This window comes from Haliotis rufescens, unplaced genomic scaffold (genome assembly GCF_023055435.1).
Source record: "Haliotis rufescens isolate VD_foot unplaced genomic scaffold, xgHalRufe1.0.p SCAF_10, whole genome shotgun sequence".
In the NCBI taxonomy this organism is placed as follows: Eukaryota; Metazoa; Mollusca; class Gastropoda; order Lepetellida; family Haliotidae; genus Haliotis; species Haliotis rufescens.
In genome coordinates this window covers 19,313,184-19,329,406 of record NW_025963780.1, presented here as the reverse complement: position 1 = coordinate 19,329,406, position 16,223 = coordinate 19,313,184, and the positions used below count along the sequence as shown (strand labels likewise).

At 40.0% G+C, this 16,223-nt stretch overlaps 1 protein-coding gene across 13 annotated transcripts in view; it reads left to right on the top strand.

Annotated features, from left to right (window-relative positions):
- Positions 1–16,223, top strand: part of LOC124143098 (sickle tail protein-like) — a 265,609-nt gene that overhangs the window by 190,299 nt on the left and 59,087 nt on the right. The window contains exon 1 of one of the 13 annotated variants that reach the window (XM_046511911.2): positions 13,580–13,957. The exons of the other annotated variants lie outside the window; for them this stretch is intronic. Within the exon in view, the coding sequence (XP_046367867.1) occupies positions 13,916–13,957 (42 nt within the window). The 5' untranslated portion in view covers positions 13,580–13,915. Of the gene's footprint in view, positions 1–13,579; positions 13,958–16,223 lie in introns of those variants that run through there. 13 annotated transcript variants of the gene reach the window in all.

Genomic DNA, 16,223 nt, shown 5'->3' with positions numbered 1-16,223 from the left:
TTGAAAGTTAAAATTGATAATTACATAATGACAAGGTTATTATGGGCTGCATGCGTATGTTGAACTGAAACTTGTACCAGAACACTTCAGACCCGTTAAGATTCTGGGGTAGAATAGGTCTTCAGCAACCCATGCTTGTCGTAAAAGGCGACTAACGGGATCGGGTGGTCAGGTTCGCTGACTTGGTTGATGCATGTCATCGATCCCAATTGGGTGGATCGATGCTCATGATATCAATCACTGGATTGTCTGGTCCAGACTCGATTATTTACAGACCGCCGTCATATAGCTGGAATATTGCTGAGTGCGGCGTTAAACAACAAACCAACCAACCAACCAGAACACTCTGAACAGTTGGTGTAGTAACATCACTGATGCACGCTTGATCAAGACGTTCTGCTGATGTGTTCAAGGAAGGAATTCCATTGTGACATGTTTTGATCACGTGATATTTTAAATCTTCTAGTCTTTTAGTATGACTCAATGACTACCTCTAACATGAAAGCATGACATTGTAAGCAATAGTCCCTATGCCACTGAGTGATGTGTACGATGTATGGTGTTTGTATGTGACATGATACAACCGCCCACTGACACCTCCACCGGTTTCTGATCCCATTGACTGGTGTAGGTAACACAAGACAAGACACTCACCACACACAAACAGTGTTTGACCGAGTGTTTGACACCATGTAGTGTCCACACTTCTCTTGTCCCATACATGGCTACAACTGTCGAGACCTTTATCCAGCCACTGACCATTGTGTAGACGATGTGTCCACACATATACTACTCAAAAGAAGTTAAGGATTCTTTCGTATTGCTTATAGTTAATCTGCCATATTGATTCTTTCATCTTACTATAGTTATGATAGATTAACTATAGTAATATAAAAAAAATAATATTGCAGATTAAGTATAATAACTTTATTTCAGTTGTATATATGTTTGAAACACATACATTCATCCATAATTTCAGTTAACCCTTTCACTGCCAATCGCCATTATTCGGTGTCTCCATGCTGTTAAAATATATACCCTGGACCTTTTTGCCACCTCATCCTCATTTCGAGTGATGTCATCACTATTTTTCTAACTTAGCAGACAATTCCTCTTGCCCATGAGTGTATTTAGCACTGACTTGGTTGATGCATGTCATCCATCCCAATTGCGTGGATTGATGTTCATGATGCCAATCACTTGATGGTTATTTACAGACCACCATCATATAGCTGGAATATTGCTGAATGTGGCATTAAACAACAAACAAACAAACAAACAAACAAACAAACAAAATTTGGCTTTGTGCCATTGGAAGAGGGCTAAAAATGAAGATATGGGTCCAAGGTATTATCTCACTAGAATGAAGGTATTGTATACCCTGGATAAGTGAGGATGTTATACTGCTAGATCCAAATATTTTGGTAGTTTATTTATATGGCCAAGTGAGGTGAGTTGAGATTGAGTTTAATGTTGCGTCCAATATTATTGCACTTATATAGCGATGTGCATGCACGTGTTTGTGTGGCTGCTTGTACTAGCCCGGACTAATGCCGATATATAGTGCTAGCCCACTGAAATACCATGCCGCAGTTTAACATGAATACCCCACTCAGACATAGTATACTGACTCCGAGCCGACCAGTCCTTGTTTTACTCCCTTAATGCCGAGCGCCAGACAGGGTAACAACCAGTACCATCTCTTAACGTCTTTTGGTATGACACAGCCGGCGATCCAACCCCGGACCTTCCGCTCTCCAGGCAGACGCTTTACCACTAGACAACAGAGGGGGTCTTCATTTGACTAAGAACAAAGAAGATAAGTCACCAACATTATCATAGAATTATGATACTCATAAGGCAAAATATCCGCGAAGATCCTCAGCAACCCATGCTTGTCATAACAGGCGACTAATGGGATCAGGTGGTCAGGCTCACTGACTTGGTTGATGCATGTCATTGCATCCCAATTAATGCGTAGATTGATAATTATGATGTCAATCACTTGATTGTCTGGTCCATTACAGAGAGACTATCTACAGACTGCTCGAATATTGCTGAGTGCGGAGTTAAACAACAAACAAACAAACAAATCTTAAGGCAAAGTTCACTTGACCGATCCGCTCCAGCTTACATAACTTGTAAGATCCTAAGTGTAAGGCGTGTACCTGCATATATTGATTACATCACCCATCAGATAATACCTTTGATTAATGAGTTGCTGCAGGATACAGGTGTTATGTCAGTGCTGCACCGCCATGGCCTCGTCACAGTTGAGTGCACACCTGAAGTGATGGCGCCCAAGGGAATTTGTAGCTGTGGGTTACGAGCTGTCGGCTTCTGGCTCTGTGGCACATGGGGAAGTAAACAACATGTGTTGCCTAGGTGTTGTCGTGTAAACATCACAGATACATTGTCACAGATGAAGATTATTGAGACTAATATACTATTTATCGATATTTATTAACCAAGATGTTTTTACCAATTATTATAGTAGGCCAGGATAGTAGTCCAGAATTGTAGTCCAGGATTATACCCCCGGAAAGTAGTCCAGGATTATAGGCCTGGATCGTAGTCCAGGATTATAGGCCTGGATTGTAGTCCAGGATTATACCCTCGGATTGTAGTCCAGGATTATACCCCCGGATTGTAGTCCAGGATTATACCCCCGGATTGTAGTCCAGGATTATACCCCCGGATTGTAGTCCAGGATTATACCCCCGGATTGTAGTCCAGGATTATACCCCCGGATTGTAGTCCAGGATTATAGGCCTGGATTGTAGTCCAGGATTATACCCCCGGATTGTAGTCCAGGATTATAGGCCTGGATTGTAGTCCAGGATTATACCCCCGGATTGTAGTCCAGGATTATACCCCCGGATTGTAGTCCAGGATTATACCCCCGGATTGTAGTCCAGGATTATAGGCCTGAATTGTAGTCCAGGATTATAGGCCTGGATTGTAGTCAAGGATTATAGGCCTGGATTGTAGTCCAGGATTATACCCCCGGATTGGAGTCCCAGGATTATACCCCCGGATTGTAGTCCAGGATTATACCCCCGGATTGTAGTCCAGGATTATACCCCCGGATTGTAGTCCAGGATTATACCCCCGGATTGTAGTCCAGGATTATAGGCCTGAATTGTAGTCCAGGATTATAGGCCTGGATTGTAGTCCAGGATTATAGGCCTGAATTGTAGTCCAGGATTATAGGCCTGGATTGTAGTCAAGGATTATACCCCCAGATTGTAGTCCAGGATTATACCCCCGGATTGTAGTCCAGGATTATACCCCCGGATTGTAGTCCAGGATTATACCCCCGGATTGTAGTCCAGGATTATACCCCCGGATTGTAGTCCAGGATTATACCCCCGGATTGTAGTCCAGGATTATACCCCCGGATTGTAGTCCAGGATTATAGGCCTGGATTGTAGTCCAGGATTATACCCCCGGATTGTAGTCCAGGATTATAGGCCTGGATTGTAGTCCAGGATTATACCCCCGGATTGTAGTCCAGGATTATACCCCCGGATTGTAGTCCAGGATTATAGGCCTGAATTGTAGTCCAGGATTATAGGCCTGGATTGTAGTCAAGGATTATAGGCCTGGATTGTAGTCCAGGATTATACCCCCGGATTGGAGTCCCAGGATTATACCCCCGGATTGTAGTCCAGGATTATACCCCCGGATTGTAGTCCAGGATTATACCCCCGGATTGTAGTCCAGGATTATACCCCCGGATTGTAGTCCAGGATTATAGGCCTGAATTGTAGTCCAGGATTATAGGCCTGGATTGTAGTCCAGGATTATAGGCCTGAATTGTAGTCCAGGATTATAGGCCTGGATTTTAGTCAAGGATTATACCCCCAGATTGTAGTCCAGCATTGTTTCCAGTTAATGTAGGCCAGCATTGTTTCCAGTTAATGTAGACCAGCATTGTTCCCAGTTAATGTAGGCCAGGATTGTTCCCAGTTAATGTAGGCCAGGATTGTTCCCAGTTAATGTAGGCCAGGATTGTTCCCAGTTAATGTAGGCCAGGATTGTTCCCTGTGAATGTGGGCCAGGATTGTTCCCTGTTAATGTAGGCCAGGATTGTTCCCAGTTAATGTAGGCCAGGATTGTTCCCAGTTAATGTAGGCCAGGATTGTTCCCAGTTAATGTAGGTCAGGATTGTTCCCAGTTAATGTAGGCCAGCATTGTTCCCAGTTAATGTAGGCCAGGATTGTTCCCAGTTAATGTAGGCCAGGATTGTTCCCAGTTAATGTAGGCCAGGATTGTTCCCTGTTAATGTAGGCCAGGATTGTTCCCAGTTAATGTAGGCCAGGATTGTTCCCAGTTAATGTAGGTCAGGATTGTTCCCAGTTGATGTAGGCCAGGATTGTTCCCAGTTAATGTAGGCCAGGATTGTTCCCAGTTAATGTAGGCCAGGATTGTTCCCAGTTAATGTAGGCCAGGATTGTTCCCAGTTAATGTAGGCCAGGATTGTTCCCAGTTAATGTAGGCCAGGATTGTTCCCTGTTAATGTAGGCCAGGATTGTTCCCTGTTAATGTAGGCCAGGATTGTTCCCTGTTAATGTAGGCCAGGATTGTTCCCAGTTAATGTAGGCCAGGATTGTTCCCAGTTAATGTAGGCCAGGATTGTTCCCTGTTAATGTAGGCCAGGATTGTTCCCAGTTAATGTAGGCCAGGATTGTTCCCAGTTGATGTAGGCCAGGATTGTTCCCAGTTAATGTAGGCCAGGATTGTTCCCTGTTAATGTAGGCCAGGATTTTCCCAAATACTGTAGGCAAGGATTGTAGCCCTTCCATTGCATCTCCTGGATACGTTTGACTTCTCTTGGCATTAAGATTACTTTGTGGAATGTGATCCTGGATTGCAGACCTGGATTGTAGCCCTTGGCCAAGATGACTGACATAATCCAATGTTTGATGATTGTCATGGTACTAAGATCTCTGTGGACCCTGACTAAGATCTCTGTGGACCAGAGTCCATTGCCCATCAGCACAAAACAATCTCAACACTATGACTAATGAAAGTGTATGTTAATGTGGGGAGTTACAGTGATCTTAGCGCAAAGATAGCTTTGTGAATGTTGGCCATGGGACCCATTCTACAAAGTGATCGTAGCGCTCAAGTGATCGTATCTCCCATACTTTAACATAGACAGCCCTAGCCCTTCAACGGTTTGTTGAATGGAGGCCTGGATTGAAAACTACATTGAAAGCTTTGCTTGCAACCAAAACATCATTCAGTGTTTTCCCTCTGTATGGGTTAAGGTTTTTATCATCGGACATTATGAAAACTAGCCAATAATTCTGATTTATTATCTCCAAAAGAGTTACGGTTATGCCCCCCTAACATTGTGTGTGATCTGGTGGCGATGTGTACAAATATTGACTCTCTTTACCCTTCAGCTTATGATTGTTTGAGGCCCATTGTTGGTCTGTTGTGGTCATTCTTCTGTAAACTCCCAAGTCCTGAAACTACATACCCTTACAGGTGATAAATACTGATTGACAGAAGGCAGTTTACATATAGGAAGTGTGCTTCTGGTCAGGGTTTATGGACTTTAGGTAGCCCAGTGGTTAAAGTGATCATCTGCTATAATGGAAACTTGGGTTTGATTCCCAAACTGTGTTTAGTTTTGAGTGTTAACCTCATTGTGATATTGATGATATGGAATTATTAGTATGATATTGATGATATTTTTAGTGTGATATAGATGGAATTGTTAGTATGATATTGATGGAATTATTAATATGATCGATATTGATGGAATTATTAGTATGATGGAATTATTAGTATGATATTGATGGAATTATTAGTATGATATTGATGGAATTATGATATTGATGAAATTATGATATTGATGGAATTATTAGTATGATGGAATTATTAGTAAGATGGAATTATTAGTATGATATTGATGGAATTATTAGTATGATATTGATGGAATTATTAGTATGATGGAATTATTAGTATGATATTGATGGAATTATTAGTATGATATTGATGGAATTATTAGTATGATGGAAGTATTAGTATGAATTTGATGGAAATGTTGGTATGATATTGATGGAATTATTAGTATGATGGAATTATTAGTATGATATTGATGGAACTATTAGTATGATATTGATGGAACTATTAGTATGATATTGATGGAATTATTTGTATGATACTGATAGAAATATTTGTATGATACTGATAGAATTATTAGTATGATATTGATTGAATTATTAGTATGATGGAATTATTAGTGTGATATTGATGGAATTATTAGTGTGATATTGATGGAATTATTATTGTTACCAATGCTAGAACCAAAGCGCATGTGTATTTTGCTGTCAGACCTCAAAACATTATCAGTGTGCATGTGGCATTCGAACCCTAGTATCTGGCATACCTAACCAGGGCTCGACTCTGCAGAGTGAACTGTGGTGCCGTAGACACCTGGGTCACCTTGGCCAAACCCCCACCCACTCACCTATACTCACCTACTCACCACCCCCCTTTTAAGGCGGTATACTTGTTATCATCTTTCATGTGTCAATAATTAACATCCAAATCTTCATGGGAAAAGCGACAGTGGTATTGATCTCCACTTTATATTTAGAAAACAGGCCTTTCACAAGTAATAAAACACTCCCTGAGGTGCAAAAAGTGTGCAGGCAAGCGGATAATGAGATCATAGATAATGAATATCTCAGAAATACAGTAGTAACCTTTTAGCTCACCTGACCAAAAGTTTCTGAGGATGTCACGGCTTATTTCAATATTTGTCTGTTGCAAACATCTTTTCGTCAGAAACCATTGGACCAATGAAGCTGAAACTTCACATGCTTGTTCCCCAATGATGACACCCAATTTATCAAGAGGTTCGAATCCATTCTGCCACAGCAGCCATATTGAAAAATCTGTTTATGTCCATTACTCAGTCATTTTTTTCCTAAATGTAAAAACATTTTGTTCTTTGTTTAGTTTCCAAACACATGTTCCTTTTTATGCAATATATAAGATACTGTAAATCTGGAAATTAATGCACTTCCAAATTAATATGACAACTTGACCCCTAGCCCAAAATGTGACTCAAAATCAGTGTGACTTCCCCCACCCCATCCCCAGTGAAATGATACATATCCTTTCCTTAATCCAATCAATCGCTCGCATTAATTTCAAGTTTTACAGTATCGACCTTCTCTTGACAATTCTCTCCAAAGTTCTATTTGGCTGAGGAAGCTGGACTTTGGCACGTGTGTTTCTCCCAATGATGAGATCGTTGCTTGTAATTAGATTATAGTGTTAGTTTTTAGTCAAGAGTATTTATGCAGCAATTAAAACATTACACAATGTAAAGAAAAGTGAATAAAAAAGCAACACAAGTTTAATTTCAAGACTAACTGAGGGCACGGGTGGCTCAGTCATCTAAGGTGCAGTGATTCGCTGTGCAGAGTTGCATCCCTTTAGCACGCCAGAAACCTGTGGGTTTGTGGGTTCAAATCCTGGTTCGCCCTGATTATGTTTGGGTTTATCAGTACCATACCCTTGCTCGTGGGTTTCACTGAAGTGGTAAAACGTCTGAAACCTGCATCACTTCGGGCTTTCCTCCCACATTAAGCTGACACGCCATGATACTGGAATACTGTTAAAAGGGTTGTTAAACCCAACTCACGAACTGGCGTACTTCAGGATGAATTTGTTGGCATGCTATTTCCATTGTGACCCGTCAGCAGTAATGTTTTGAAGAATTCAAAACACATTTTCTGCTTGCACTCAGAAATTGTGCATCATTCAAAAGAAAATATGGTAGTCATTTTCTTTGTCTGTAGGTACGCGGGACAAGGTGAGACAGGTATGTGTTACTGAGGCAGGTATTTCATACTGAGATGGGATTTAAACCTATTAATTACTTTATTATGGCCTAAAGGTCACACATTTCCCATACTGTCATCACAGGGTCTCCACATGTGGTCCTGTTTGCCTTCACCCTGAAAGACCCAAAGCACCAAATACACAATAGTATGAAATAGGAATTTTAAGTGGCAGTTCAAGAAACAAGTGATTGCTTTGTTAAAGATGAGATTTTATTACCAAGGCTTGTCAGAGAATAGAACCTGTTTGTCAAACAATGAAACCGTGGCTGTTTACTTGGTATTCTTTCCTACGATTCTGCCAGGGTTTAATATTTGCTGACACTTTTTCAATTTGATGTCATTCTAAGTGAGTATTTATCCCAGCTTCAACAGGTTGATAAGATGTGAGCGTATATTTGAATTCACCTGTTTATGCTGGCAATGGCAGGGTTTTGTGAACTAGTCAGATTGCCAAACGGACATGCAGAGTACAATGATAAAATCACCGCGGCCATGGTTGTTTGGACAGCTTTGATACCGAACACGCTCATTTGACGACACCGTGAACCTCTGTTGACATTTCCAGCCAAAATATTCGAAGGTTTTATTCACAAGTTAATTTGTATAACGACAGGAAAACGCAGATTAATCTAACTTTTGAATTGGCCTTCTAAACTGATTTAAGCGTCATCTATCGCTTTGCTTTCAAGGCTTTATGCGAGACTGATATCCTATGATGAATTAAAATTGTTCATGCAACTGGTGTTCTCACAAATACAGCTATTCTAGTTTATGTTTTCAGTGATGTTCTGTCTGATAGCAGGGTCAAGGTCAGGCATGAAAACTGGTAGAACAAAAATATCATGGAACTCTTCAATGTTGAAGTCTGATACACTACAGATTGCCCACCTGGATGTGATTGACAATCTGATATGGTTGATTCGTCAGTGATAGCGGAAATGGCTGTAATCTGAACAAAGTGAATTGACCGTTGGCTATTGAAGACTGTGATGGTCTGTGATGAACACCTGATAATGCAGGTCCATGGAACAGGATATCCCAGATTAATATGAGAAGATAATTATACAAAACTGCAAAGCACAGGAAGAAGACAAATCGCACTGGTCCGAGAAATGATGTATAATTGCCGAGAACATGTGCAACGGCTACCATTGATTTTAGGAACAAAGCCTTAATTAACCTTCCATGTTGATGTACTTGTCTTTTGTATGGCAGAGAGGAGATTTATGATTGGTCAAATGGATTATGTTCTATGCTAGTCTTCCCTGGGGTGGAGTAGGAGAACTTCCCCCCAGGTCTCTCATTCCAGTTGGTACATTCTCATAGTGGGAAGCTCATTAGCACCAAGACCTCTTGGAGGGGATTTATTGGATCTGGATCATTCCTCGTCAATACGATCGCCTTTTTGTGATATATTTTCATGTATTTTTCAGATTAATTTCATGATCCAGATGGCTTGATATTTAAAAAAGGTGCTCTTGGATAGGTTGCATCGTGATAGTACATTCTAAAATTCTGTGGCCTTTTTGCTGCATCATTGTGATTTATTTCACAACACAAATGGATTGAGATTTGAGAAAGGAGAAACGGTTTCAAGAGGAAGATGTCCCAAGTCCCATATCTGTGAGGAGTGTTTGGGACCACAATACTGTGTATGTCATAAATGTCAGATAGTGAAACAGACAGGTCCCTTTATACAAGAGTGTGACATTGCTAGCCCGTTGTCAGGGTGATAAATATACTTGTCCATGAGACAAATACATGTAAGAATTAACCAGGGCAAGTTATTTTACCATCAAGATGTTCTGACAGTTCCAACGCAGAAATTGGCAGAATATTGGGACACAAATTGCCAAACTTGGTGCCTTGTTGCTTGTTGGCCGATTTTCTGTGGGACCTGTGATTTTTCTGTGGCACAGGCGTACTTGACACAGACACAAGGCATGATATTGAAACCTGCAAACTTAAAATTTGAATTTATTTGAGTAGTGTTTTCTTTTATTTGAATCAAAAGGTTTTACTATAAAGATAATGCAAGTGCTTTTATTAAAATCATTTGGGTGGCCTCATGGTTAAAGCCTTGTCTCGTCATGCCTAAGACATTGGTTCAATTCTCCATATGGGTCTACAGTATGAAGCCAGGTTCTTGTGTCAACCTCTGCTGTGGCTGGAATATTGATAAAACTCACTAACTCTTGTGTAAGGGTGGTTGGGTAGCCTAGTGGTTAAAGCTTTCGCTCGTCATGCCGAAGACCCGGGTTCTATTCCGATATGGGTACAATGTGTGAATCCCATTTCTGGTGTCCCCTGCTGTGATATTGCTGGAATATTGCTAAAACCGGCGTAAAACCATACTCACTTACTAACTCTTGTTTAATGTGATATGATGTTTAAAACTATATCTTTCCGACTCTCAGCTTGAAAATCTCCAAATAGTCTACTATTGAAAATCACCTTATTAAGAAATATGTATAGCTTTTATCCCTTGTGAAAGTTTCTCGTACATTTCTCAATACATCGTTGGACATTTCTCAAGCATCTAACTGTTTATCCCTTATCCGAATGTGATTTATATTGGTTCTAAACATGCTTATGTTCACCAGACCATCATTACGAGGCTGTGATCTAACATTCTAACACTGCCTCAATCTGATGGTCGTGATAACATCAGTCATTAAGTTTGACAGGAGATGAATATATATGGGGCATGAGTCAGCCAGCGATCTCCTGAGCCAGTCGAATCTGGATTATCTTACACACTCAAAACATCCGACACGATTATTTTTTGTTGGATTATTTTTTGTGGGGAGACTTGAAGGATTAATGAGGCTGTTCTCCATCTACAGGTGTTAAAATGAATGTTGATAACTTTCAAGGAGGAAGAGGGGGAAGTGGAGAGAGTAAAACAACAAGGAGAAGAGACCACAGCACTATCACATAATGAACTAAGCTGCAGGATTGAAATAGCTCCCTGTGTTGACTGACTACCGGTCAAATATTTGTCAGACAAGTGACACTACTGATTGTCCACCGATTGTCACCAATGAAATATTTCACGGTGATTGAGAGATCTGCCATTTCGTTTGTCGAGGCTTGGACAAGGGTGCATGGCTGAAGGTCGCTAGTCAGAGCTGCAGTTTCAGACATCAGTTATTGATGAGGTGAAGACAAGCCCGACTGTTACTGTTCCTTGTCATGCAGCGGACTGGAGCACTTCACACCTTGCCCTCAAAGGGTTAAAGTGACACACGTTTTGTGACATTGCCCTAGTAGTGTCAGCTTGGGTTATTTAGTGTACATGACATGGTTGGATTTGAATATTGGCATGTTAATCTTTGAATTTCCAGTTGAAGGTGTGTAAGGAATTGTTCATGAGTTTGAACTGCACCTGAAGTGTGTTCAGTATGGATCAGCTTCACAGTTGAATGTTCGTCAAGTTTAGGATGAATTCATGAGTTTGAACTGCACCTGACATGTTTTCAGTACGGATCAACTTCACAGTTGAATGTTCATCAAGTTTAGGATGAATTCATGGGCTTCAACAGCTTGAACGTGTGTTCAGTAGTGATCAGCTTTTCATTTGAAGGTTCATAAGGATTTGTGAAGAATTCATGAGGTTGCTCATGAAGTGTACAGTACAGATCAGTATCGTTCAGTATTGTTCAAGCCATGACATATAGCATAGAACAATCTTTATTGTGAATATCACAGGATTGACCTGTGTCTCTGAATGGACATTTTCATTGCCATAAAAATTGCAACATTGACATTATAGAAAAGTATTTTTTCGTGGAGCAACTCGGATGATTTAATGCAGAATCTGAAACAGAAGCTTAATGGAGTTTAATGCAGCCTGTTTCTATGTTCGATAAGGAACATGGTTTGTTGGATTATGTCTGGCACAGTTATTATTAATATACAACAGTTACCTACAACATCGAGGAACACCCTTGGGCCATTGATGTCTGTCTTGATTGAAGCCTAGGAGTCCTATGATTGAAGGACTTTGGATTTCCGTTTTTGTTTCAACAAATTTTTGGGTAAATATGGAAGGTTATATGCAGCTAATGGCTATTGGAAGACCAGAGTTTTTAGACATCCAGAACATGCCTTTGAGCTGTCAGTAGTCTGGCTGGAATCACAGCCGGGTGTTTTCATTCACAACAACCTCCCTGTCTTCACAGCTACAAGTAGGGGAGAGGAGCCTAGCCTGGATATTTTACACTTGTATACACAGAAAAATTGTTGTGTTTATAATGGTGATGAATTTACCTGGGTAATTGGAAAATAAACACATCGTTGGTGTAACAAGTGTTACCTTCTTCAGAAGACTTTCGGGATTCTTTGGGAGGTGATGTGTTGCATTGCTGGGAGTTCAGGATATTCAGCCGTTGTGTTTTCTCAATGATGATTATCAAGCCTTTTTTGGCTTTCTCTATGATAATTGTCAAGTCTTTTTCGGGACTTTTTCTGTGATGATTGTCAAGCCTCTTTGTGCTTTCTCTATGATTATTGTCAAGCATTTGTGAGTTATCTTTGATGATTGCCAAGTCTTTGGCTTTCTCTGTGATGATTGTCAAACCTTTGTGCTTTTTCTATGAGGATTGTAAAGCCCCTGCGAGTGCCATGATTGTTGTCAATCCATTGTGTGATTACTGAGGTAATTGGCCGTCAGTGGGCTGTCACAAAACGCATTGCTCTCCTGTTGTGTTTCTACAGAAGTGATTGTTCACTCAGGATTTATAACAAAGGTGATGTAACATCCTCAAAAGAAACAACCGTTTAATGAAAGGCTGCAGGGATACTGCTCTTTAGCCTTGAAAGTGTTAATTAAAAAATGGAAGGGCTAATTGCCTGTGTTTATGACCAGTGATGCATTGGAAACCAAGATACATTGTTGCAACAAGTTCTTTCTGCGTACCACTGTGGAGTCAGTGCTGAAGGGGTTAAAGCTTTGAGTGTGGACAAGATTGATTTATTCACGCCACAGTTTTACAGATCTGGAACATCAATACATCCCAAGGATCCTACTGTTGTGTTTTCTTGAACTTTAAAGGGGTTAAGTGACATTGAAAGTGTCAACCACCTGTGTTTGTTGGAGTGGCATAGCAGGATATCCAAGCGCTGTTTACCTGGTGCAGTTGGTTGGTTTAGGAGATTGGATTTTCCAAGGATCGCCTGGATTATGGTTGTGCTGTATCCTTCATTGTGTCTTAATGGAAATAATCATATCCTGATATTAAGCAAGTAGACATCACTTGATTACACTTGTCATAAAGTTACTTTTTTTATTTAGAAATAAGACAAGTCATATTTCATCCAAATGTTAGTTTTATCGTTTTTGTAAAAGATTTTTATTATATACCGGGGTATGCCTTTTTGAGAGGTTTAATTCTAGATGTCATCATAAAAAACATATTTTTACACTGAGGCTTTTTTTTCCATTGTGTTTATAAATAACGTTAACATTATCCTAAAGAAATAGTCTTTTCATCAGCTTTGCTCTTTGCAACTTAGGTTTTCCCATCCATCGGTCTCACCATTCCTGAAAATGTCAACCTGTAAATTATGAAGATAGCTCAATGATTTGTCAGTATGAACAGCAAGTCAGCCAGCATGACACGGTATCTTGACCATCAACAATACTTCCATACAATATTTTCCTTAATACGTTTGTCTCCAGATAAGTGGGAGCCTACAACCTATGTGTATGTTTTATACCTACATCACTCAAAACTGCTGAACAGAGCTGGCTTGTCAACTGAAACAGTTTGTGTTCCTATAGAACAGCACAATAGGAACATGCCTGCTGGTCTAGCTCCTTCCCATGGGGTTTGTCTGAGAGCGTGAAACTTGCAAACATCTCATGGTGTTTGTTCAATGACAAACAGGTTTTGTCAGATCTTCGCGGTTACAGGGACTGCTGTCTTATGCAGGCTTTTCGTACTCAAGGTGTTTGTCAATGCCAAATGAAAGTTTTTGTGCAAATGTGACGTTACAAGACTTTACTGGATAGCTGGATTTACTGAGGATACTTCACAATGAACTCAACAGAAAACGTCATTTGGCGGGAGTATGGCCAGGTAACAAAACTTTGTTTACATTAGGACATATCATGTCATGCAGCATGGCGCATGGCTGACACAACATACAGGTAGATGCATTTAACAAAGACTGCAAGGGGTTTATTTCCATTAATATGCAGTCAGATGCTTTAGAAACTTTATTTACATTAGGACATCATGTCATGCAGCATGACTGACATGACACACAGGTAGATGCATTTAATAACGATTGTATGAGGTGTTTTCATTAATATGCAGTCAAATGCTTTAGGAACTTTATTTACATTAGGACATATCATGTCATGCAGCATGACTGACATGACTCACGGGTAGATGCATTTAATAACGATTGCATGAGGTGTTTTCATTAATATGCAGTCAAACGCTTTGGAAAATTTGTTTACATTAGGACGTCGTGTGAAGAATAACCAGGCTACCATCACATGCAGGCAGATGAATGTGATAATGCTAACAAGTAAATAGTCAATAATCTGCAGTAATAGAATTTATGCTGAAATGTGGGGATTGTGTCACAACCCGACCTGATTGTGTTGACACATACACATAGGGTACATGTATCTGTGCCAAATTGTTTTGTTGTCAATTCACAGAAAATGTACTGGATGATTTGACTTGCAAGCAATAGCTCATGTTATATTTCAAAACCTATTTTCTAGGTTACATCATTAAATCTAGGTTGTGTACATTTCATGCATGGGGAATTTTTTATGACGAGAAAACCACAAAATGAGGCCTTATTTGTATATGATGATTTAAATGCAGGTTACATTTCAGTGCGTACATTGTTATCAGGCGAGTGTTGCTCCACATATGCTTTACCGTATTCACCATAATAAGTGCCCCGGGCGCTTTGAAAGTTGACAAAGGTCACGCTTATTCAAACCTTACACAAGGAGTTAAATATATTGTCAGAGATTAAGTGGTAGAGTTCAAACTTAGTAATCATGTCAATGAAACTTCAAAATTTTCAATAATAGTTATGGGCAATTATATAAAATCTGTAATAAGCCTATACGCAAGAAAATATGGACTGTCGTGTAACTTTTTGGGTTAAGTACAGGGTGGTTATAAATATTACTTAATTTGATGCGTCAAATATGGTATACTTATGTCAACCTTATTTGTAGTGCTCTTATTTCTCAATAACTCTGTATGTGTGAGAGGGGGAGGTTTGTTGGGTAGATTTAAAAAATGATATCTGTTTTCTGTGTCGAGATTTATGACTTCTTAACTCTTTCAACACTACAGGCCAGTACATCAGCCAATATGGCCTGAGTCCCCAGACACTGCAGGCTAGTGGCCACGTCAAAATAGTATATATATTTTTTATATCACTACTTTTTACCTTGAAGGATGTAGCACTAGATCTATACACAATTTTATTAAAAATTGTACGTGTCATTTTATGTTTACACTGACAGCCATACAACAACCAGCTGTATCAAGGAATGTAATAGTTCCTTAAAAAGAGAGGTGACGGTTGAGTATGTATGCTCAACAGTAATTTTAATGTACAGGACATCTCTTGTAGTTTGGGGGGCACGGGTGGCCCAGTCGTCTAAGGCGCCGCGATTCGCTGTGCAGAGTTGCGTCCCTTGGGCACGCCAGAAACCTGTGATTGTGGGTTCGAATCCCGGTTCGCCCCGATTATGTTTCTAGGTTTGTCAGCACCATACCCGTTCTCGTGGGTTTCACCGAAGTGGTAAACGTCTGAGACCTGCATCACTTCGAGCTTTCCTCCCACATTAAGCTGACACGCCGCGATGTAACTGGAATACTGTTAAAAGCGGCGTCAAACCCAACTCACTCACTCACTCACTCACTCACTCACTCACTCACTCACTCACTCACTCTTGTAGTTTGTTTACATCAAATGTATTCAAATAGATTAGAAAGGTCTGTTGAGATCTACCTCTGTAAGTCAGTCACAATGACAGTACGTGGAAGTAGTCCGTCAGTGTTCACATCAGTTCAAGTATACAATCTTGTGAAAAACGTATGAACGCAAAATGTGTTGTTCATACACTTATGAAGTCAGTTTCGTGCTCAGGTGATGAAAACCTCTTATCCAATCTAAATGCTGTATATCTTGTAAATTTCACATGCATTAAAAATGTGTCCATATCAACATGTCAAAGAGTGAAATAAAGACGTTTCAAATAAATCTTTAAATAAATTATATAAAGTAATTAAAATATATCTAAAAGCTGTCAAATTTAACACAGATTTAGTTACTATTTCCATCATTTTGTGCGATAGTGTT